A 25,238-nucleotide genomic window follows, 5' to 3' on the forward strand; every position below is an offset into this window, starting at 1 on the left:
CACTGCACGTCTCACACACCACACAGAAAACACGGGACTCCTGGGCATTCACCGAGCTGGCTTCCGCAAAAACAGATCCACCACCGACAACAGCCTCAGGCTATCAGAAGCAATCACCCAAAGTTTCATTAATGTAGAAAAGGCTTTTGATAAAAGGTGGCACAATGGGCTACTCTACAAACTACAGGACAAAAAACTACAAATACCACTTCCCATCTACAACATAATGTTAAGTTTCCTTCATAACCGACAAATTACAATCAAGGTCTCAAGTTCTCTCTCCACTTTAGTCACACCGTGGGGACCAGATCATTCAAGTGTACCACACACATTCACTTTTCTTTCTGTAAGTTTAGCAATATTCACTATCAATCATGTATCAACATGGGTGTTCATGTTGTTACATGTTGCCCAGCTGACTTAGAGAGGAGGCTCTTCTCTCTGTGTGAGGGAGACAGGAAGTGCAGGTCTAAAGCTGTCTTCAGTTTGAACCATGATGAAGTGAAGGAGATGTGAGTGAGCAGAAACATGGAAGGTAGAATAGCCGATGTGCATCTTGACTGTGAGGAGTTTTCTCTCTGAGACAAAGCTGAGATAGGCATATGATGTGTGTGAAACTATCAAACTCACTTGTACCAACCCAAACAGAAATAATTAAGATATTGCAACATGTAGTGTATTCCACTCGGTTTACTTGTAAACATGTAATTGTTTAAATAAATATGCATGCAGTGAACTTCTGCAATCGACATGGAGTCGTCTGACTATTTATTCTGTACGGAGGCCGCTGTGGGGTCTCACGCAGTTAGCAAGTAAATCACTTAACTTTCAATTTCATAAATAGGCCCTTGAAGTTGAATTAAATGAGTAAGATTGAACCGGCAAACCAAGAAAACCACCGCTACAGTTGTTGAGATATTTCAGTCTGGACCAAAGAGGTGGACAGACTGAAATCACCAAACATAATGAACTGGGAAGGCTGCTTCAGCAGTGAATCGTTAACAAAAAGAAGATAACACGTTTTGCAAGACAAAGTTTTACAAAACTATAAACTAGGAATAAAAAATAAGTTGCACCACAGTGTGACAGAGACACATGAGCTGGAGACAGGCTGAGACAGAGAGGCTGAAGACTTCAAGATGAAAGCATCTATTTTGTTAGTTATATTCCTTTATTTTTTCAGAATGAGTCATATCAAACATGTGACAAACTGGAACTTGTCACTTTACATACTGTGTAACTCCCGTAACCTCACACGATGACAAACAATGAATGACTTTAGTTGAAAATCTTAAATTTCAGCAGGTAAACTGCAGCCTGGAGGTCTTTTAAGACCAGACACTACAGGCAAAAACCTCTTGCAATACAAAAAAAATTAGTCTTAATGTCAGTAATCAACAGGGGAAGTTTCATGGTGATATCTATTATTTTTTACTCTATTCACCTGTGGTGTGTCCTTAAATGTGTGTTCTGAGAGGAACTTGCAGCACTTTTCTGCTGCTGCTTCATCTCCCTCTGCTGATCAGTGTTCAACTGAACAGGATTCAACTGTAATAAAAGTGACCTGTAAATTCTTAATTTATATCATAATTCACCAGTTTTTTCACATTGTCCTAATTATTATTTAAAGAACAAATTCTCTCCTGAGCCAACACAGCTTATCTCAACATCAAATTCGCTTTATTACAATGTACTTAACCGACAAATAAATAAGCCTACATCTTGTTTTAATATTTTTTTCGGAATGGACTTAATGTTGTCATTGTATTTATGTAAATATAACTACACGTGTAGAGAGTTTATATTAGGCTACTTCAGATTCAGTTCACGGTCTGTAAATATTACCCGAGTGATAATGTTAGCCTACAAGTTGATGTTTCTGACAAGCTTCTTTTTTTTTTTTTTCTCCCCCCCCTCCTTCACTTCAGCGTCAATATTTCATACGAAGTAAGCTACAGATTGTGCGTTTCGTGTTTAAGACGGAATACAAATAAAAAAGGAAATACTCTTAGAATGATTTGGTGGCTCTTAAAAGAGCCTTTGTGTGTTGAGGAGCAGCAGCAGCAGCAGACGGTTTAAGCCCTCTCTCCGCGGATGCGACGGGCCAGCTGGATGTCTTTGGGCATGATGGTGACCCTCTTGGCGTGGATAGCGCACAGATTGGTGTCCTCGAACAGGCCGACCAGGTAAGCCTCGCTGGCCTCCTGCAGAGCCATGACGGCGGAGCTCTGGAAGCGCAGGTCGGTCTTGAAGTCCTGAGCGATTTCTCTGACCAGGCGCTGGAAGGGCAGCTTGCGGATCAGCAGCTCCGTGGATTTCTGGTAGCGACGGATCTCTCTCAGAGCCACGGTACCGGGCCTGTAACGGTGAGGCTTCTTCACGCCGCCGGTGGCCGGGGCGCTCTTACGGGCAGCCTTGGTGGCCAGCTGCTTCCTGGGGGCTTTGCCTCCGGTAGATTTACGAGCGGTCTGCTTGGTTCTTGCCATGACTTTTCCTTTCTGCGATCAGGAGAACTATGAAGTCAAACGGGGAAGCTGTGCTCTTAAACTGTGGGACCGGATGTGAGCTGTGAGAGGCCGCTTCACACCTTCGGCTTCTGATTGGTGAGGGGCTCCTCTGGCGCTCAGCACCGCCTCAAGGAGCGACCCACCGCCCGAATCTCCGCCGCTCATTGGCGAACAATGTTTTGAAAAAGTCCGCCAAAATGTCAGAGCGGGCCGCCCTCTGCTGCTCTGCTGGAAGCCTCTTTTCTGGTTGGTCTGTCTGGAAATGGGCGGCTCCCGCGCTCCGCGGACATAAAAAGGAGGATTTCAGCCGTTGTGAAAACATTTCTCTGAGTCGAGACTTACGAGAGCATCTAAAAATGAGTGGTCGAGGAAAAACCGGAGGAAAAGCCAGAGCTAAGGCAAAGACCCGCTCCTCCCGTGCCGGGCTTCAGTTCCCAGTCGGCCGTGTTCACAGGCTGCTCCGCAAAGGGAACTACGCTCAGCGTGTGGGAGCTGGCGCCCCCGTCTATCTGGCGGCTGTGCTGGAGTACCTGACCGCTGAGATCCTGGAGCTGGCTGGAAACGCTGCCCGCGACAACAAGAAGACTCGTATCATCCCCCGTCACCTGCAGCTGGCTGTCCGCAACGACGAGGAGCTCAACAAGCTGCTGGGCGGAGTGACCATCGCTCAGGGCGGCGTGTTGCCCAACATCCAGGCCGTCCTGCTGCCCAAGAAGACCGAGAAGCCCGCCAAGAAGTAAAACTGGAAACTCGCTGACTGCTCGAAACTATACACAAAAAGGCTCTTTTAAGAGCCACACACTCTCCTGATAAAGAGCGGGTTCTCATGTGTCGCTGAAAGGAAAATGTGTATTGTTTTGCTATTTGGGGAGACAGTCAAGAATAACCCTTAAAGGTTTTCATGTACTAAATAAGGATATCTACGCCACCATCTCTCAGGCAAATAGTTAATTTTACTATTTGTTTAGGGTTTTTTATTTTACTTCAGTTTCTTTCCATATTCAGATTTATTGAAATTTTTGGTAATTGTCATAAAATAACAAACATATTTAATATTAACAATTAGATTCACTGGTTTCACACATTACACTGTAAACACAGCAGAATTTTGGGGGGCCAATTGTCATTACTGTTCATTGCAACAATAGCCAAAAAAAGTCTTAATTAGTTCATATTATCCCTCAAAACCAGATTTCAATAAACAGTTAGCTGCTTGATGCCTTCAGGAGTGTCCACTGGACTTCAGAGTTTACTGAGCAGCACCTGTATTTAGTTACCATTTTATTTATTACTGGCTCATCTGGACAGGCTTTTTTATTTACTAAGCCTATCCAAGTCATGGCATTGCTTTTCACCAGTTAGGATAACCGTCCATAAAAGAGGTTATAATACGTTGAATGTTGAACAGGTTGTTAAACAAAGTAACTCATCGTTACTAATAGCCTATGTTTTATTAGTTAACAAACCATAACAGTTTTAGAAAATGATCTATATGTATAGTTTACAACCGTGTTAATGGTGTAGCAAAGCGAGACTAATGCTGTAGTGATATTTCTTATGCACACACACGAGCACGTCCTCTTAATGCAGTCAATCACAAAACACATTACCTCTCTTTGTTCCCGACAATAAATACATCTGCTCACAGGAACGGCTTCTTGTTCAGCGCATGCTCAGTCCTGCGCTCAGAAGACAACCAATCCTGTGCGAGCAACAGCACAGTGACATTTGCATCAAGTGGATACAAATTGAACGTTCTGTGGAGCGTCACCACATTCGACATAGAAATATTTATCAAAACTAAATATGCCAGAACCCACCGTCAAAGCGCCGAAGAAGGGCTCCAAGAAAGCCGTCTCTAAGGCTGTCAGCAAGACCGGCAAGAAAAAGAGAAAGACCAGGAAGGAGAGTTACGCCATCTACGTCTACAAGGTGCTGAAGCAGGTCCACCCCGATACCGGCATCTCCTCCAAGGCCATGGGCATCATGAACTCGTTTGTGAGCGACATCTTTGAGCGCATCGCCGGTGAATCCTCCCGTCTGGCTCACTACAACAAGCGCTCCACCATCACTTCCAGGGAGATCCAGACCGCCGTGAGGCTGCTGCTTCCCGGGGAGCTGGCCAAGCACGCCGTGTCTGAGGGCACCAAGGCCGTCACCAAGTATACCAGCTCCAAGTAAACCATCCCGCTGCTGTAATCCACTAAACCAACGGCTCTTTTAAGAGCCACACACTTCATCTAAAGAGGTTTTCTGTTATAGAAAAACTTCCAGTGCATTATACTAACTACAGGGTGGCCTCAGATCCTTAAAGTCTGAAGTCTTAAATTACTTTTCCTAAAAAATAAGGCCGTAAAGTATTGTCTTAAATTCACAGGGCTTAAAGTATCTCCAGCCTGCGGCCTTGACGAAAAAAAAAAAAAAAAGAATAAATTAGGACCTTGCATGCGGTTTATTTTTCGAGGCAACTGATTTCACCTATCGATCATATGAACGGAAAGCAGCTCGAACGCAGGGCTTAAAGGGGTGATAGAACGCAAAACCAATTTTTACCTTCATAGTTGAATAACAAGTGGGTAAATAGGACATACACAGAAGCTCAAAATCTCATTGATACCCCTATCCTCTGCAATCTCACATTTTGAAACTGCCGCTGAAAACAGGCGAGTCTGAACAAAGCTGGAAGCTGACGTCAGCATCCCAACTCCTAGTCTTTGTCACGCCCCAACATTTGCATAGGCTACACCACTGACCTGAGGTCAGCTTAGTCTTCTGAATCTAGCTAGGTCATGCAGATATCCAGAGGTCTGCTATTTAATTACTAAATTCACTTCTGAGACTTTTTTTTTTTTTTTTATGCGAGAAATCGACTATGTAGAGGTCAAATATGAGCCGTTTTACGAAAATTGATGGCTAATTGCTAATTTTGTCCGACTGTGTGTCGCAGTTCAGCAGGAGCTCAGCAGGCTATGTGACAGCGGCCGGTGCTGCCTTGCCCCCCGGCGTGTCCTACTTCATAGACTCGCTGTGAGCTAGCTGGATCTCCATCACGAAGGGAAGCCCGCGGCGCTCCATACCTGCGCAAAGTCACCGGTTCTGGGTTACTGGACTACAAAATGCCGAGGCCCTGATGGAGCTCAAGGGCCTGCAGCTAGCCGCGATTCAGAGGATTGAAGGGACAGTAGCAGCTAACGAAATCCCCAATGTTCACAAAAATGCATTAAAATGAAATCAGACACCATTGTTAGCTTTATAAGACCTTGGGGTAGATGTTATATAAGTGGCGTGACGAAATTCAAACTAAATATACTCTAGTTATGCTGGCAGCTCCGCGGAGCCCCAGTAGTCCAGCAGCCGAGAAACGGTGACTTTCACTGGGTATGGAGGTTGCCGTTTTCTCGTCAGACTGTGTGGAGCTCCTAAAGTCCGACACGTCTTACCAAATTTGCAATTAGCCATCAATTTTCATAAAACGGCCCATATTTGAGTTTTATACAGTTGATTTCTCGCATAAAAAAGTCTCAGAAGTGAATTTAATAACGACAAACAACATATAACTTTGCAGTGGCTCAAATATAAGACCTGCTGTCTCGTCTCCAATGTGTTTCTATGGGGTTCGCTCAAACCAATCAGCGCGCAGCTCATCTAAATATTCATGAGCATACCATATTTGGAAGAAAAGCTGTTGTTCCAAATGGAGCCATATTCACAGGGTAGTTAAGGGCCTAATAAAATAGCATTCAGGCAATTTTCAGCCCAACCAATGTTACATACCTTATTAGGAGACCTTAAAGAACAGTGTGAAATACCCTATATAATCATTCTATCACCCCTTTAAGTAATCGGGCCTGGTGCCCGATTTCTGGCATATGACTATTGTAGAAAAATAAATAAATTAAAAAGTCCACATGGGATCTGTTTTTGATGCCCTGGATTTAACCAATCATCGAACTTCCACCTACCAATGAAACGGGTTCTAGCCAATCAGATGCAAAATAGGGCGGGTCTTTGCCGAAAAGCGAGAGTGCGGTGGCGGTGTGGTCTCCGTGGTAATGCGGCTAAAAAAATGGAGGCAAAGTTGATCAAACTTGGAGCATGTAGAAACGGCTTTAGTTGAGAAAGCAGTTAAAACAAATGGCGCTGGGCATGAATAGAGGACAAGAGGAAAAGGTTGGAGACGGGAAGCCGTTTTAGCACTTGGTGCCTCAAACTGAGGGAGCCGGGTGCTTCTGCAGCGCGTGGTCAAGGAAGATACTGTACGACAGCACAGTACGTTACAGGCAACGACGGCTACCGCTGCGACTGCGCCTTCACTGACCGACCGCGTTTGTAATACAAACAATACGTGCGTGCACGTTCATAGCGGAACACCATTTATCATCAACGATGGCCACTGTGTAAAAGCTATCTGAAGCCCAAACTGCCTTGACAAAGCTGTCTGTTTGGAATCAGCATGGCAGGTATTTAAACATAACGGCCTTGTCCCAGAGTTTAGACGTCTAAATGAAAAGCTATACAATGCAACGTTTTTAATAATGTATGTTGAAGCAAACAATGTACATGAAGCAACTAATATCAACATGGACAAAATCATGAATGTACTAATTCGCTTTTTTGATGATGACCTGGCCAAAGTAACAATACAACATCTAGAAAGTTTTGTTTTCACAATGATTCATTGTAGGAGTATGATATTATTGCAATATGTAAATCTACATTGATTCTTAATGTAACATATGGTTGGAAGAAGTAAAAAATGATCCAAAAGGTTTTAGTTTTCATCTAAAAATTATGGCTTTTATTATTGTGTAATGTAAGAAGGACTTTAACTGTTTTGCCAGCCAAATTACCTTTAATGAGTGCATTTTGAAATATTCCTATTATGACGTCACGATGGACATGCACACTAGCAACAGTTTGTTTGTGTTGTTGTAGCAACCAGTAGTAACATGCTCATTCATGAGCTTCTCTCTTATGTCTCTTACAAGTGGCGAACTCATGAACTCGCCGTTTCATTGTATAAAACATTCACTAACGTTAAACATTGTGTTTTTGTTGTTCCTGAACGTTTATACATGCTTATCTAAATTAACAATGGATGTATTTAGACAACCAAAGAGATGTAATCATTATGTTGTGCTACTAGCTAGCGCTAGCTGCTAAGGTTAGTCTGTTCACATAATTCTATTATGTAAATGTATTTGCATTTTAAAAGCAGCTGGAATTGTCATTTATTTATTTATGTTACTTTATTTTTTTGTTCAAAAGGAACAGTATTTTTTATATTTAATTGATTTTATAAGCATTTGTTCGTGGGACCTAAATGTTCTGAACATATTGTAATAATAGATGTAATTTAGGACAGCAATGACATTTTTTTGTTATCCTTTCACATTACACACATTTAGTCAATGTTCTTAAACTCAACCAAGTATTATTTTACCACACTGTTCATTCTGAACAGACATCAGTGTGTTTACTTGGAAAGACTACTGTATATTTCCACTTTTGATTTGTATTTCCATCGTAAGTTTGGTCTTAAATTTCATTTAGAAGTGGTATTAAAAGGTCTTAAAAAGTCTTACATTTTACTTGTTTATACCTGTAGACACCCTGTAAGTAATTTCAAGAATGTTTAGGTTATCTATAGAAACAAATAAATGGGAACAATTCAGTAAACGCTCATATAAAGTAAGACAGGATGAGATAAATAGGAGCTGCCTGTTCCCTGGACACAAACCAGTAAGAGCCGTTAAAAAAACGAGTTCCACAGTATTGCAGGTGAATGATTGTCACTTTGAAATAAAAGATTATGAATTATAAATCTGTTAATGATGGTGCTGCAGCCTCAGAATGGGCTTAGTAGGCGTAGGACTTTTTTACCCGCAGGATTGCACCTAAATGAAATAGATTATAGGTTCAATACACTTTCACCAGTAACATTATACTCATGATTAAATATATTAATACACTATATTGGAACTTACGCATTTACTCTAGCAGCAAATTCTCTCTCTTTAGCAGCAGCCACTGTGTTGCTTTTTTAATGAAATACATGTTCAAACCATAGACAGTGAAATGAATGGACAAAGCCATGCCGTAGACTTCCACGGAGACCAGTGAAGACTATTAGAAGCACTTTTCCGGTGATGGCTGAGATACAAGGTAATGGAGCCTTGTATACATTGTCGTGTTTCTTTAGAAATAAACAACGGACAAATAAAGTCTTTAAACACTTCAGATGTAAAGTTATTCGCTGTCAAAGTGACGCCAAAATGAATGACAGTCATTGGAATACTAACGGAAGGTGATGGCTTGGTAGCATCAAAATGGCTCCATAGGAAGTATGCTTTGCGGAGGCTGGCTTACCCCCTTGAGATTTCCACGAAGACCAGTGATGTCACTTTTGGTGGTGATGAGCCATGGTGATGGCTGAGCGTTACTGAGCAGCCTCCAACTGAGAGAGACGACGTAGATGTGACGTGAGCAACCTGTCTGAAAGTTGTAAGTCTTCTGGTAGCTGTGCCAAGAGAAATCTCAATCATTCCCAATCTAGCAGAGACGGAGAGCGTAGGTATATGTAAGGAGATAACATAGACACAGGCTCATTATTGATCACTAAAATGATAGTTAACATTAGTAATTAAACTTAAACAGCTAATGGAAGTCCAAACTGCCTGAGAGCTTCTCCTATACTATACGGTAATTCCTCTACTATGCGACAGTAAGTTGCGTGGTTATGACACAATCATTAGCCTATTTTTACCAAAACGTCTTTAAATGCTTCAGATGTAAAGTTATTCGCTGTCAAAGTGCCGCCAAAATGAATGGCAGTCAATGGTGTGCTAACGGCAGGTGATAGCTTGTTAGCAACAAAATGGCTCCATAGGAGCTATGCTCTGTGGAGGCAGGCTTACCCCCTTGAAAATTTTGCACGAAAACAAAGATGGCCGACTTCCTGTCAGGTGGAAACATTTCCAAAAAATGCTCCATGGTCTTCAAGATGAGACCTATGTTCCCTCAACATTTGGTATATTAACTTCTCATTTTTTTCAGAATTCAGAAGATCGTTACGGGGCACTATGGAGCCCCCTGGCAACCCTCGAGCCCAATCACTACAGAACTTTGTAGTTTTTGCCAGGTCTGACATGTGTGCACATTTTTGTGAGTTTTCCAGCATGCTAAGCCCCTCAAAAATGCGAGTGATGTCGCAGAATAATAATGATCCTTACATAAATAATAGGTTCCTTCGCCCTTTCGTGCTCGGGCCCTAATAATCCTTACAAAAACAATAGGGTTCCACAGCCCTGCTGTGTGAACCGTGTAGCTTTGTACCGCGGTTCCCAGCCCCCTCATAATACATTTTATTTGGCTGACGCCTTTCTACATACACAAGGACATCTTACATGTTTAAGAGGGCATAAAAGAAGAAAATACAATAAAATACATTTCTCTTCATAGCGATACATTTTACAAAATAAACATCTGGAAAGTGCTAAGAACATCTGAAAAGCCGTAAAAAAGTGTCGGGAGGGTTTCTATGGCGATGCAGTAGCTACTATGAAGACTTAAAGATTAAAAGCTTTATTAAAAAGGTAGGTCTTTAATAACATTTTTTTAAATGAGTTGAACAGCTGAAGGCCCTGGTGGGCCCCCATGGTGGAGAGGTGGAACGTGGGGGTGACATGTAGCTGGGTGCGAGATTATGGATTGCTTTATAAGAGAGTCTTACATTAAATACTGTAGTGCACAGGGAGCCAGTGTAGGTTAGGCAGAAAAGTTGAATTGACAGAAATGTTTGGTCATATTCAGGACGCATTGTGTGCATGTGGCATGCATTTGATACAGACGGAACGTGATTTGGGTTAGTTAGTAACTGTTGTACAAGTGGTGCGCTGTGGTACCAGCCACTTGAACAATCACATTCGATACCTTAGAAACTCCCGCCATGAATAAAATGGTTGGTTTTTGTTATTAGTTTATGATAACAGGAAGCATTCCTTTAGATCAAGTGGGTGGCTCTTAAAAGAGCCGTTGTGTTGTGGTTTCTCCGGATCAGGTTTAACCTCCGAAGCCGTAGAGAGTGCGGCCCTGCCTCTTCAGAGCGTACACCACATCCATGGCGGTGACGGTCTTCCTCTTAGCGTGTTCGGTGTAGGTGACGGCATCACGGATGACGTTCTCCAGGAACACCTTGAGCACACCGCGGGTCTCCTCGTAGATCAAACCGGAGATACGCTTTACTCCGCCGCGGCGAGCCAGACGGCGGATGGCGGGTTTAGTGATACCCTGGATGTTATCACGGAGAACTTTACGGTGACGCTTGGCGCCTCCTTTACCGAGTCCTTTGCCTCCCTTGCCTCTTCCAGACATTTTGAGTACAGTCGGTGTTGGATCGTTAGAAACGAATGAGTTCATCGTCAGCAGACCGGCTGTATTTACATCTTATCTGCGGACGTAAGAGAGGACAGACGGCGCCAACTTCGGTGGGCGGAGCCAAACCCAGCAGCCCTCCCCATATTATTTTTCAAAACTGAACCGTTTTTCTTTCCTTTTGATGATTATGTACTCATGTATTTTTTTTATCCTTCGTGTCTTCCTGCCTCTATAGTAGTTTTATACTTCGGAGGTTCAGATTGAAGGTTTACAGCCTCATATACCTGACCTTTGTTTAACATTTATTATAATAATTTTAAGTCCTTTCTTTTCAAGGAATTAGTGGGTCTACATTATGATAACTCATGACTAAAAAATTGTGAAACATCTCCTTCCTGCCAGGTCATCTTTCTCTGTAAATAAAGTTGATTTGTTCCAGGTATTTTCTCAAATCAAGTTCTATTGTTTTTGACTTTAGTTCACGGCTACCTGACTTTTTCAGTCTAGTTTCAAGATAAAGACTTTACAATACCCTTAGAAGACAATCAGTTATATATATATATATATACACACACACACACACACATACATACATACATACATATATACATACATATATACATATATATATATACAATCTCATGGTGAGCTGGGAGGGAATCATTACCAAATGTAACAAATCACAGAGAGGTACTCTAACTACAGGCTATATGTTTGAGACTGATCAGAAACATCAGGGGAACAGATTTGAAATGATAAAAACATAATAGCCAATATACTGAACAGTTAGAGTCAGAAGCTCACATAAGGAACATATAGGTCAATGGAAGAAACTACATTTATTTATTTGTAGAAAAAAAAGAAATAAATTTCCCAAAATACAAATGTTTGACTGCAACTGTATGTCTGTCTGTCTGTCTGTCTGTCTGTCTGTCTATGAGCAGTTTAACCCATTTTTGTCACTAAGTATAATTCATGCATCATGTTATCCTTTTGTGTGTGCTGATTGCACATTTACACATCATCAGTCCCAGTCAGATACAAGCTGTACCGACATTTCCATCTCTGTAGCTCAACGTTATCATCTCTAAAGCACAACGTTTCCATCTCTATAGCACAGTAAGGACATCATTTAATTTCACAGCCCCCACAAACTATTCACAGCAAAATAGCTTATCTAACGGCTTGAACCAACAAGAGTTGTTGGGTCCATCAAAGGAGTGTCCTGGGGCCACTCTTTCTTTAATGGCTTCATAGGTGCCTGTTCAGACCTTTGTTTCTTCAAGCATATGCTGTTATCGTGTCTCATGGAGATTTAGAAGTTGTGTGCAAATAAAATGTCTTGTTCTGGATCCAGAATTTGACTTACTGGAAAAGAGCCAGGAGATGAAAGTAAATGTAGGTGACACTATCATATTAGAAAACAGTTAACTATTTAGGATGTAAATTATAACAATTGTCAGGTGAGGCCATGGCGTTGAAAGGCCTCACTAAAAATTAAAGCGCTCATATTATGCTTTTTGGCTTTTCCCCTTTCCTTTATCGCGTTATATATCGTTTTTGTGCACGTTATAGGTTTACAAAGTGAAAAAGCCCAAAGTCCACCCCAAAGGGACTTACCATCTCCAACAGAAAACACTGTTCACAAACTGCTCCAAACAGCTCTATTGTAGTCCAGCTTTTACTTCAGAGACAAACGTGGTCACTTTGGAACACACGTTATAATGCTCGCCTAGCTGCTAGCATGGCACGCCCTCATGCTCTGCAACTGACAAGCTAGCAGTACTTACTGCGCATGTGCGACCCCCAAACAAAGATGGAACGGAAGTGAGAAGCTCAACACACAGGGTGAAAAGAGGAGCTGCAGCAATGTGCAGTACGACAAAAAGATGGTGTTTTCTGAAAAGTAAACCACATAAACCTATTCTGGAACAACCTCTAAATACAATTATGAACCTGAAAATGAGCATAATTAAATTGATTGTTTCTTCACATGTTCAGTTGAGCGTGTGACATCCTTTTGGCACAAATGCATCCCCATAATAACCAAGAGGGAAAATAACATAAATTATGAAAGAACTGCCAAAATGATTGGGTCATATTGAGCTGTAAGGAGAAATGTCTTAGTTCATTTTAGCTCTGTAGAATCTGAGCTGCTGTATTGATCTGAGGTTTTAAAGGAAATCTAAATGTCAGTCTTAACTTTCAACCTCAGCAGCATACATAGAATAACTTAATGTAGTTTTCCACTTTTCAGGAATGGTATCATTAAAACAGTGTAACTGTAACCAGTGGTGTAGTCTCCCTGGAGAAGTGAGTAGCAGTAGCCTAGTATATGACTAAGGAGAAGAAAGATCTTCCTTTATTTGAATGGGTTTTAGTCTGATGGTGATTATACTGTAAATTGACAAAAAAAAAAAAGATGTGGATATACTCCATTTTTGTCCGTGTGATCAGAAGAACTACTTCCTATAACTATATTTAACGTATTCCTCAGCAGAGGAGCTGTTCACAGCGAGCAGCTCTGATAGGAAGTCTGGCTAAACTCGTCCATCTTCATTGTGTTTGCTGCCACCAGAAAAACTTCAGTTTATTACAAACTCATCAACAGCAGATGGTTGTTTTAACGTCGAGTCCCTGAACAAACATGTGGGCCAGCTGGAAAACGGCTTTAAATTAAACTGTGATGCGATTTAAATCATTTTAGAGGAGAAATGAGTGGGAAAAGCCGCTGAGCAGTGCTGTTCACGGCGATGAGGAGGTGAGGTTTGGAGGCTCCACAGACTAAATGCAGAGAGCATCAGAGCTCTGCGGGACTTCAACATGAAGAGACAGGAATCCGCCATCGGCCCCGACACTGTCACACTGCAGCACTTCTCCCACATTTAGTTTGAAGGCTTTTATCAGCGAAGAGAAAACACAAAGTGGCATCCACACTGCACAGAGGAGCCACCGACTGGGATGGGCTGAGTCTCCACGGTTCTCATGGTGTGTTTAAGTGCACCGCCCTGCTCTATACTTCTCATCAGTCCAGTCAGACTCTGTGTTAAAGTGAGTAGGAACAGAAGCTTGAGTAGAAAATGGCAGAAGTAGCTCCAGCCGCCTCACCGGCCAAAGCAGCCAAGAAGAAGGTTTCCAAACCGAAGAAGGCCGGCCCCAGCGTCAGCGAGCTCATCGTTCAAAATGTGGCCGCTTCCAAGGAGCGGAGCGGCGTGTCTGCGGCCGCCCTCAAGAAGGCTCTGGCCGCCGGAGGCTACGATGTGGACAAGAACAAGGCCCGCGTCAAGACCGCCATCAAGAGCCTGGTGGCGAAGGGGACTCTGGTCCAGACCAAGGGGACCGGGGCCTCCGGATCCTTCAAGATGAACAAGAATGCTGTTGACACCAAGGCTAAGAAGCCGGTCAAGAAAGCCGCTCCTAAAGCCAAGAAACCCGCAGTGGCCAAGAAGCCCAAAGCAGCGGCAGCTAAGAAGCCAGCAGCCGCCAAGAAATCCCCGAAGAAGGCCAAGAAACCCGCAGCGGTCAAGAAAGCAGCCAAGAGCCCCAAGAAGGCCACAAAGAGCCCCAAAAAGGCGACCAAGAGCCCCAAGAAAGTGCTCAAAAAGGCCCCTGCAGCCAAGAAAGCCCCCGCGAAGAAGACTGCCAAGCCCAAAGTGAAGAAGGCAGCACCCAAGAAGAAGTGAGCTGTAGTCCGTCTCAACAAACGGCTCTTTTAAGAGCCACCACATTATCCTCAGAGAGCATTTTCATTTTTAATCTTATGTCATTAACAGCACGCTTTATTATATCAGGAGTAGACACAATGGTTAGAATTTATTAAGTCTTTACAATTACCAAACCTGGCCTACTTAAACGAGACAAAGTAGGAATAAATATAGTAGGCTATTTATATTTTTGTATCCTTTAAAACCAACAAGCCCCTAAATTTCTGTTTTGTTATATAAATGATCACAGTTCAAAATCCCAGAGGTTGTCTGTGCAATCAAATCCAATGGTTTCACTCAACTGTAAACATGATCGTTTTATTGAAATAACTGATAACCAAGAAGGGAACACAACTTAATTAAAAAGATTAAACTTGATTTTATACCCAAACAACCAATTTTCACAACCTTTTCTGCAAGTTTATGATCCATTTTTATTAAAGGATACAGGAGTACTTCAATCTTACGGATAATTTCAAAAAGTTTAATGGTCATATTTTAGTGGTCTCACTGCTTCGATCATGGATACACTCACCTTTAAGAACAGTAGTTCAATGGGGGCAAAAAAGTCTTGACATCTCATTTATTCCCCTTTTACATTATAGTTGGATAAACTTATTCTCAAAGCTCTTATGTATGTCCTGTTTTACTATACATGAGCTTTTACTGAACTGTTCCCAATTGTTTTATTTTACAGTACTATATACCCTGAACATTAAAGTCACTTTTTTTTGGTGTTTTTCGATAACAGGAAGACCTCTTTAGATGAAGTGGGTGAATATGAATATCTTAATTATTTCTGTTTGGGTTGGTACAAGTGAGTTTGATAGTTTCACACACATCATATGCCTATCTCAGCTTTGTCTCAGAGAGAAAACTCCTCACAGTCAAGATGCACATCGGCTATTCTACCTTCCATGTTTCTGCTCACTCACATCTCCTTCACTTCATCATGGTTCAAACTGAAGACAGCTTTAGACCTGCACTTCCTGTCTCCCTCACACAGAGAGAAGAGCCTCCTCTCTAAGTCAGCTGGGCAACATGTAACAACATGAACACCCATGTTGATACATGATTGATAGTGAATATTGCTAAACTTACAGAAAGAAAAGTGAATGTGTGTGGGACCTATAATCTGGACCCCACAGTGTCATAAGTAAGGTTACATTCATCTGTTTCTTGAATATAACTGACTACATTAAAGACATTACAAGAGAGCAGTGGTGGCCTAAAGGTTAGAGAAGCAAGCTTTTAACCACGTTTTATTACCATTTTATAAAAGCTTGATTAAACATAAATGTAATGAACAGAAAAAAAGAATAATCCCTCAGGTTTAGCAATACATTGGTAAAAACATGTATATACAGACATTTGTTAAAGTAGCTGATGCATTCAGCACTTTTCTTCATTCATGATCTTACATTTGTAGACACATTAATCCACATTCATCTGTTAGGAACTTTTTCATCCGGTCCTGCACCTCCAGGCTCAGGCACCGCTTCATCCCACAGGCCATTGAACTCATCATGCTTCTCATCATGCATATACACTTCTTCAGTCTTGTTCGTTTCACTACTATGTAATTTGACTTTTTTTGTATTTCATTTGTTAATATTTAGCCCTGTATCTTAATTTGCAGTACATTATTCTGTTGTCTTAAATACAATATTTTGCTTTTTCTTTTGGATTAAACTTTCCTATTTAGTTAGATATTGAGCATTGTTGGAGATGCCTGACACCTAACATTTTCATTGCCAAAAAATAGGTTGTCAGTATTGTTGTGCACATGACAAATAAAGAAATTGGAAGTTTTTGATAGCAAATCACAGCGTGGGTTTTTTTCTGTGGTGTTCCTCAAAGTCTCAGTGTACTAATGTGCCATAAAACGGGTTCATTTAGCACCTAATCTGGGCTCAACGCCCACCTTTGCTAGGAAGAACATTCATAGATTTACATAATGTCCTAAGCTGTTCACTTTTAACATTTGAATCTGCACCTTACCAAAACAATGTTTATTACCGACTTGTGACTTGACACTGAGCTGCATCCCAAATTAATTTTCAGGTTCCCAGTTTTCAGATGCTGTAGGCTGTATAACTGTTGACCAGCACTTTATACTTAACCATGGCACTATATCATGTTGTTGCACTTTTGGCACTTGACTACGCTCCAGTTTGTAAAAATATACAGTAGGCCTACAGCATATACTGTAAACTGGTCTTTCACTTCAAACTTCTATAAAGATCTTTAAGGCCCTTATCACTGGTTTAGCAATAAGGTTGTACATTTGCATACGTTAAATTGCCTTTGGCTGATACATTACCACTTCTCTTCATTCATGTCATTTACTGGTGGAGGCATAACCCAACATCGATCTGATTCACATGAATCCATTTTTAAACAGCATAGGTTTTTATAATAAACTACCGTGATATTGCTTAATAATTTCTACGATGTTATGACAAGAGGAAGATGGTCTTCAGATATAAAATGGTTGGTAGAAGTTTGTTATTAGGTTATGATAACAGGAAGCATTACTTTAGATAAAGTGTGTGGCTCTTAAAAGAGCCGTTGTGTTGTTATAGTTTCTCCGGATCAGGTTTAACCTCCGAAGCCGTAGAGAGTGCGGCCCTGCCTCTTCAGAGCGTACACCACATCCATGGCGGTGACGGTCTTCCTCTTAGCGTGCTCGGTGTAGGTGACGGCATCACGGATGACGTTCTCCAGGAACACCTTGAGCACACCGCGGGTCTCCTCGTAGATCAAACCGGAGATACGCTTTACTCCGCCGCGGCGAGCCAGACGGCGGATGGCGGGTTTAGTGATACCCTGGATGTTATCACGGAGAACTTTACGGTGACGCTTGGCGCCTCCTTTACCGAGTCCTTTGCCTCCCTTGCCTCTTCCAGACATTTTGAGTACAGTCGGTGTTGGATCGTTAGAAACGAATGAGTTCATCGTCAGCAGACCGGCTGTATTTACATCTTATCTGCGGACGTAAGAGAGGACAGACGGCGCCAACTTCGGTGGGCGGAGCCAAACTCAGCCGCCCTCCCCACATCCGCTTTCAAAAGTTAACAGTTTTCTTTCCTTTTGATTATAATTTATGCATATACTTTAAGTCTTCTTGTCTTCCTGCCTATGTAGTCTGATTTTATATTTCTGAAGTTCAGACTATAGGTTTAGAGCCTCATATTTATTAACATTTATAGGTCTAAGTCATTTGTTCGAAATTCCTAAATGATAACTTATGAACAAAAAAAGTTTGTGTGAAACATCTCCTTCTGTCAGGTCATCTTTCTCTGTAAATAAAGTCCTGATAATAACAGTTTGACTTGTTCGGTATTTTCTAAAATCAACCTTTATCGTTCTTGACTTTATTTCACAGTGACCTACCTTCTTCAGTCTAGTTTCAGGATAAAGACTTTACTTTGCTAACCACTTGGTAATCAATCAGTTTTGTTCATCATGTCTTGTTATTTATTGATATTATCCAGTTCACACAGAGGTTCATGAATGCTCTATTGTATTGTGTTAGATGAAACAACGAACACAAGATGGCAGCAGGAGATAACATCGTGATGAGATGTTTAAACATGAGCCTGATCAACAACATCAGGAAAATAGATCTGAAATGTTAGCCTACATACACAATATATAGGCTACTACTGTCAAAAGTTCACATTAGGGACATTTAGGTCAATGACATTTGGGGATTGTAATGATGTAATGAAATGTAAAATGTACAATATCCATCCATCCATCCGGAAAGGAGCAGTTTAACCCATTTGTAACTAAGTAGGATATGTCAATGCATCAGAGAGTTACATGGACGGTAGATTAGAAGTAGGCCCAGTGTGGTAAATGCCAACATTTAATCTGAAAAACTAAATTTGACAGTATTTTGAATTCTATCTACAGCCATTACTTCTAAATGAAGACAAAAAAAAACCTCATTGAAATCTACATTTACGCTAACAATTCAATCATCTTGGGATGAAGAAGGATCACATTCAGTTGATTAAATCTTTGAATGAAAGTTCAACTTGACGAAACAGGCATTGATGTAGTTTTTATTTCATCATTTTAATTCTAACTGGAACGTTAAACCACTTGATTGCTTACAACACCTCCACCCAACAAACGCCTCATTTAGTTCAACACCAGGGTAAGTCACTGTGCAGAGGTAGGCCTAGTAGTTAACAGATCATATTAATAACTGTGTTGCAAGCATTCATTTTAATGTTGGTAAAGCCGCCGTGGCAACATGATAGGGTTTTGTTTTTTTACAGATTTGTAAGTACAGTCTTCATACCAGCATTATGTTTCCACAGCATGAACAGCATTATGATATACAGAGGTGTGCACAAGGCAAAGCATGGTCCTCTTGAAACCTGGAAACCTACACTCCACTCTAGAGTTGTTATATTACTCTAGTTATTTGTCCCCTCCTTCCTCATTTCTCTTGTGTTCCTCTCTTTCAGACCCCGACAGTAACAGAGCTCCCAGTGACCCGGACTCCAAACCAACCGTCCCAGAACTTGGTGTCTTGTCCTCCATGTTCAAAGGCGATGAAACGCATTCCAGGGCCGTAGTCAGAAAATGTATGTTTGATCTGGAGTTCAAACAAAATAAAAGCAAAAAACACTGTGATCTGTACAGTCTGGTGAGTGTGTGGATGAGAAGATCAGTATCAGTCGATTCATTAAGTGCCCGAAAACATCTTTACATTCAGAGCCGTATATTAGAGAGAGTTTGGCCAACTCAAATCATGGGCGCCATATTGGATACTATCGTCAGATGATTTGTCAGTGCAGTGTTTTTCAACATTTTTTGAGCCACGGCACATTTTTTACATTAAAAAAATCCCGCGGCACAACACCAACCAAAAATGTTACAAAATGACACATTGTAGCCTAATAAGATCAGAATCAGCATTTTTCCTTTTAAAAAATTGCAGGCTTACATCGATGATCTCGGCCCTACTGCTTACATCCTGAATTACTGTGGCAGTAATTCTATTGTCTTAAATCAACAAGGTCATTATTGCACTATACTGCTACCTATTGACACAGGACAGTATTTCATTTCTCTGTCAGTCATCACATTGCAGGCACATATGCGCAACAATGGCAAATTATTTGCAGTAACTCAATAAAAAAAATTGTTGGACCAATTAAGCAAAATCGGATAATTTCCCACGGCACACAGGACGATCTCTGGCACAGTGGTTGAAAATCACTGCTACAGTGTAACCCTATGGGGCGAATATACTATCTTGAAATAAATCCACTATTCCCTGCACTCTGCCCCCACAAAGGCATGTTAATAAACTGACAGTTTCTCCTAAATCGAATGTATGACCAAACATTTCTGTTCAACAGTTAATATTAAAACAAAAACAGGACCACGATCATTCCCAAACCTTGAAGGAGACATATTATGGTCATTTTCATGTTCATACTTGTATTTTGGGTTTCTACTAGAACATGTTTATGTGCTTTAATGTTCAAAAAACACATTAGGCTCGTTCGAGATGAGCCAGATCTGCGCAGAATCGATCACTGGCGATCGCCGCCCAATGCATGCTGGGTAGATTTGTGTCCGACTTGATCCCGACTTGCTCTGACGTCATGCACACGTGGGCAACGATAACCTCACGATCGAGGCGGCCGAAGTTTTTAGAGCCAGGCACCGCAGTTGCTCTCCACCGACTGCAAGACCCAGGCGGACTCAGAGCATGCTGGGAAACGCCGGCCTCTCAGCTGATCTAACAGCTGATTGGTTCACAATCGACTCAACATGATAACGTTTTTATGTAAACTTTTTATTGATTTTGATTTGGAGGGATTTTAACTGCTATTTGTCTGATTTAAAGGCTTATTCTGTACAGAACACATGTTGTGTGGCTGATAGTTACGTTTAGAAATCAGAGAGACTAAATCTGTTGAGATTACAGATCATCTACAGTGTGGTGTTAATTAAAATCAGCAACAGATCACATGTGGAGCAGTTTGACAGCTACTCTGCCATAATTAAAACAACTGGAGACTGTGTAGGAGCAGCTATATGGGTCTGATAACATTTTATTAAATCGGAATCGGACCATAGTGTTTCTGTCACTTCCTGTTCAGCCTGAAGGCTGCTGGAATCGGCTGGAAACTGTCCGACTTGACAGCGGATTTTTGTCACCGCGGTATATTATAAAGCCCAGTTCAGACCAAAGATTCGCGATGAGACAAAACCGTTTCAGAACGTTGCAGGGTTGCAGCGTTGAATGAGAAAAATTTAATGTTTTCGCCGTTTCAGAACTACTAGCAAGCAACTGTAGCAAGTATCTCACTATCCTCATTCATATTTTAAGATGCTACAAATTATATCCAGCTACAAAAAAGCCGGAGAAGTTGGACGTTAGAACGGAAGTACAGAGAGTCGTTGCTATGGAGATGATACACCATCTCGTCTAGTCACATTGCTGTAAACTGTCAGGTTTCAGAACAGTGCAGACCAGCGCATTGTAAATAGTTTCAAGTTTCAACTTGCCAATCGGGTCAAATTGGTCTGAGCTGGGCTTAAAGCAACACTAGAGAACTTTTACCGCTTCAGTCCCCCTACAGGTTGGAAGCGGAATTGTCCATTACATTACATTATGCAAGTTTGCCAGATCAGGTAGCGGATCTGTAGTTCCAATGAGACATAATGAGACATTATGACAGCGGTAATGGACAATTCTGCTTCCAACCTGTAGGGGGACCGAAGTGGGAAAAGTGCTTTAGTGTTGCTTTAATAAGCCTGCATGTGACGTAGGAAGGGGAGCCATTTGAATAGCAAGGAAGATAACGACCCTTTGCCTTGGCCCGGATCCTTCAAGACAAAGAGCAATGCAGGTACACCTAGTGGAAGAGGGGTCATCACAAGGCTCATCTGGCAAAATAGTTGAACCTGGCCTAATTTTTGCCGAAACGCAACATCACATTCCTGGAGGATTACTATATAAACGGGAATGCTAAATTTCTACTGTTTACCTTGCGATTGTAGTGAGGAAAGATAAATAGTTGCCGCCATGATAACTTTCCAGGTTTGAAAAACTCTGTCTGTGAGTAACAGTTGTGTTTTAGTGTCTGATGAGCCGTTAAACACATGAACCTGTTGACTTCTTGGATTGTATTTTGTCGTCTCACCAGTGTCTTAAACTACACGCCACTACCAACGCAGCGCCAGGAAGTAATGAATGGGGACTTCTGCGACCTTAGTTTGTTTAATGTATTTGTAGAATCACTCTGACTGTCATGCATGTCCCTGTAGGCTACTCCAGGATGAGCCACTGAATGTACAGAACGTTCCCCTCGCTGTGTACCTGTTTCCACGAGCAGTCGTCAGAGTCGGGGTCAAGAGTCACCAGCTCAGGCTTGAACTCCTGTATGACCTCTTGATTCTCGTCCAGCAGACTCGCGGACATTTGGTAGGTGCAGCCACAATCCGTCCTCCCGCAGTACCTGCGGGATGAGCCGCCCATTAATCAGTGACACTAAGCACTTAGAGAAGGTGCATACATGCATGTAACTCTGTCTTACCAGTCTTCCACTGTGACGTCAGGCTGAGGGTCCAAGTGTTCCTCAGTGAAATTCTCCGCTAACAAGTCAATCACCTGTCTCTTCAGACACAGCCTAGGACACATATTGTTTTTCAGAAAGCAAGAGGATTTTGCATTAAAAAAAAGTGGCTTTCCAATAAGTTATTCAATTATATTTTTCCCAGAATGTCTTTAACAAAAAACAAATAATGATTATATGACACATAGTTTCCCCCACATCCTCTCACTAATGAATTATAGTTTGTTGAATTAGAGTGATAGAATACATTTTTGTGTATTCCATGGGTATTCTCTCCAGAAACTGGATGCAGTGGTTGTATGTGTTTTTCTACAAATCTCTCCCATTTGTTGATAGTTACGCATATTCCCAGACCTTTTTCTCATCTTTTCTTAGTTTGTACATATTCATCTTGCATCTATTCTAAAATGGTATACATGTTTGTAGTTGGATGTTTGGACTAGCTAACTAGTAGATACAGACTGCAGCTGTGTTGACCAGTGCATTGCATTTGTAGTATTTAAATACAGCCACATGACTATACATACAGTAATAAACACTCACTCAAAGGAGGTTGCAAAGTATTTGGTCACTCCGTCGAGGCAGAAGTCGTGGCCACAGTCTCCCGGCATGTCCTCCACTTTCCACTGACTCCCACCGTTCTCTGTCAGCTCCCAGAAGTCCAGCTGTTCTGGGAGGGAAATGCACAGTCTCAGGCTGCCAATAGCAGTATTGCCTGTTTTCTATCATGTACACTATCAAGTTTTTACTGAGTCAAGTTCAATTACAAGAGCAGGTTTAGATAGGGTTAGGGTAATGGTACTTTGACAAAACACAAGACCCATTTACTGGCTTCTTCCCCAGGGGAGAAAGCTGAAGGTAACGGACATCCGGCCAAAAAGCCGTCTCTAGGAAGTGGAACATTGTGGATATAGACTAGTATTTATTTAAACCAATCAAAAACGTCTTGGGCTGCGCTAAGCCCATGGAATCTTTAAAAACTTTATTATTTTATTCCTTGGCTAAGCCCCACATGCACTGACGGTGCCCTAGCAAAATAAATAGCTGAAGGGAAGGATAAAGCCTGACATGTCAGATGTTAGGCTTATACCTGCACTGCACATCTTGTTAACCACACTATAGTTGCAGATCCTCTATGAAGAAAATGACCTCTTACCTTCCCCGCTGGGATTCTTTAGCAGGTTGGGGGCCATGATTACAACTTATACAGAGTAGGCAGGGCCTGCACAGGAGAAACAAGAAACAGAAACTCAGATCAATATTTGTCTGTGCTGCAGTTTCAATCGGGCTGCCCGGATCCCATCCAATCTGCTTGAATCAGACATTGATTTTTGTTCCAAACTGCATCTGCATCCTCTCCGGAAGTATGCTGCCATATCCTCATGTTATTGTCCCAAACACGCACACACATACAAGGATCGATTGACTGCTTTAGACTGACTGAAGTGTTTGTGATCTTAAGTAGAATTTAAAATATATTGCTGTAGACACAAATAGATAAATATGTAAGTACCGAGAGACACAGTGTTGGGTCCACCAGTATTGAAAAGGTTAAAAACAAAAGCAGCCCATATGAAGGTGGACCCAGGTCATCTCCACAGATTCCAAACACTAATGCCCTATCTGCTGACTCACAGCACAACAGATGGGCGAAAAGCCACCCTCTTTACATGCTGAATAGAAGGTATCACAGAGGATCAACCAGTCATCAGACAGACATCAGTCAGCAGGAAAACAACCTGGGATTGCATGTTGCCGACCGTACAAATCAGTGGTTCAAGGGCCTGTTTTAGGGTTAGGGTTATGGTGAGCTTGGTCGATAGGTTTCTTATCCATGGCCAGGCTATCGCGTGACTGTGGAAAAGAACAGGATTAGGCAATTTCTCACCCATCTATTATTACTCACTCAAATATGATCTCTCTCTGTCAGACAGCATTTTAATTTTCTTCAAGAGGTGTGTACGACATGAACATAGACAGAGAGGTTTCTTGTTATCCTCATTGAGTGGATTAAAAGCTGTACTGCAGTTAATCTTTGTTCTCTAGTGGAAATGGGTACTACACAAACACAACACATACTCCATTTTGTGTCTGTGTGCCTGTTTGTGTACTTCAGAGTTTGTAACATTAAAATAAGTCACAACACTAACAATATTAACTATGTGTTTGGCTCTTTGTAAGAGATGAGGCACAGAGAACAGAACATACTTTAGTCTACCAGATTTGTATGCATTAAACCACACTCACTGAGGCTCCACACAAAAACAGCTGAATCATCTCTGCCCCTGCAGACTCAAAGTCATACGCATAAACAATGCAGAACAATGCACCAGATGTCATGCTCGACTGTAAATGACACGCTCTGCTCTGCCTAAACACGTAAGACAGCAAATGTGTTACTCACAGCCAGGGGAAGGCGAGTGCAGTCTTCTGTTTCGTCTGTCTCTTTCTCTCACTAAACTTGAGCTCTTCTGCAGGGTAGCTCCCTCGTCACTGTGTGGCTTATATAACCAGGAAGTGCGCACACACACACACACACACACACACACACACACACACACAGTGAGATAAAGCAGGGAGGGAGGGAGAGGAGGAGGAGAGACAAAAAACACCCAATCTGCAGGTTGGGGAAAGCATCCATCCAGCAGAACCACACATGCACACACTCAGCACAAATGTCAGTTAGAGCAAACACATCAATACCAACAGTGGAATAAAACATCCATGGTCTTCTTTAAAGATCAGAGTTTATGTTGCACAAGTTAACAAAAGGAATAAATACAAACAAATACAGAAGAAACGTGTAAAATGTACAGGGAGGGGTTTAGGAGATGGGTTACAGGCCAATACCTAAATCTAAAACAAATGCATGAAATATAAAAAAAAGGTACATCAGTCCAACCTTTCCAGGTCATGCAGAAGGTTACAAAAAGCCACAAAAAGTGACAAAAACGTTGAAAAAAGTGACAAAAACCCCATGAAAAAAATCTACCTAGAGCACAAAATTGATTCTCCTTATTATAACAAAATATGGTAAC

The 25,238-nt window shown here is 41.7% G+C and overlaps 6 protein-coding genes and 1 pseudogene across 6 annotated transcripts; 3 read left to right on the forward strand and 4 right to left on the reverse strand.

The window, feature by feature from the left end:
- Window positions 1–1,899: 1,899 nt before the first annotated feature.
- LOC144516418 (histone H3) lies at window positions 1,900–2,544 on the reverse strand. Its single transcript, XM_078247678.1, has one exon. It carries the CDS (start codon window positions 2,484–2,486, stop codon window positions 2,076–2,078), a length of 411 nt encoding a protein of 136 aa, XP_078103804.1. The 5' UTR covers window positions 2,487–2,544; the 3' UTR covers window positions 1,900–2,075.
- A 319-nt stretch (window positions 2,545–2,863) lies between these two features.
- Window positions 2,864–3,247, forward strand: LOC144516421 (histone H2A-like). The gene has a single exon (XM_078247681.1). The coding sequence runs from the start codon at window positions 2,864–2,866 to the stop codon at window positions 3,245–3,247; it is 384 nt and encodes a 127-aa protein (XP_078103807.1).
- A 1,066-nt stretch (window positions 3,248–4,313) lies between these two features.
- Window positions 4,314–4,688, forward strand: LOC144516160 (histone H2B-like). Its single transcript, XM_078247353.1, has one exon. The coding sequence runs from the start codon at window positions 4,314–4,316 to the stop codon at window positions 4,686–4,688; it is 375 nt and encodes a 124-aa protein (XP_078103479.1).
- Window positions 4,689–10,549: 5,861 nt separating this feature from the next.
- Window positions 10,550–10,925, reverse strand: LOC144516161 (histone H4-like). The gene has a single exon (XM_078247354.1). The coding sequence runs from the start codon at window positions 10,923–10,925 to the stop codon at window positions 10,569–10,571; it is 357 nt and encodes a 118-aa protein (XP_078103480.1). The 3' UTR covers window positions 10,550–10,568.
- Window positions 10,926–13,924: 2,999 nt separating this feature from the next.
- LOC144516424 (histone H1 pseudogene) lies at window positions 13,925–16,163 on the forward strand (annotated as a pseudogene).
- A 3-nt stretch (window positions 16,164–16,166) lies between these two features.
- Window positions 16,167–17,560, reverse strand: LOC144516425 (histone H4-like). The gene has a single exon (XM_078247683.1). The coding sequence runs from the start codon at window positions 17,543–17,545 to the stop codon at window positions 17,189–17,191; it is 357 nt and encodes a 118-aa protein (XP_078103809.1). The 5' UTR covers window positions 17,546–17,560; the 3' UTR covers window positions 16,167–17,188.
- A 1,083-nt stretch (window positions 17,561–18,643) lies between these two features.
- On the reverse strand, window positions 18,644–24,714 carry fbxo2 (F-box protein 2). Its single transcript, XM_078247684.1, has 6 exons — window positions 24,605–24,714; window positions 23,357–23,422; window positions 22,744–22,870; window positions 22,162–22,254; window positions 21,945–22,083; window positions 18,644–19,202 (listed from the first exon to the last, which is right to left on the reverse strand). Exons 2-6 carry the CDS (start codon window positions 23,391–23,393, stop codon window positions 19,068–19,070), a joined length of 531 nt encoding a protein of 176 aa, XP_078103810.1. The 5' UTR covers window positions 23,394–23,422; window positions 24,605–24,714; the 3' UTR covers window positions 18,644–19,067.
- Between the last annotated feature and the right edge of the window lie 524 nt (window positions 24,715–25,238).

The sequence above is a fragment of the Sander vitreus genome, chromosome 4, assembly GCF_031162955.1.
Source record: "Sander vitreus isolate 19-12246 chromosome 4, sanVit1, whole genome shotgun sequence".
Lineage (NCBI taxonomy): Eukaryota > Metazoa > Chordata > Actinopteri > Perciformes > Percidae > Sander > Sander vitreus.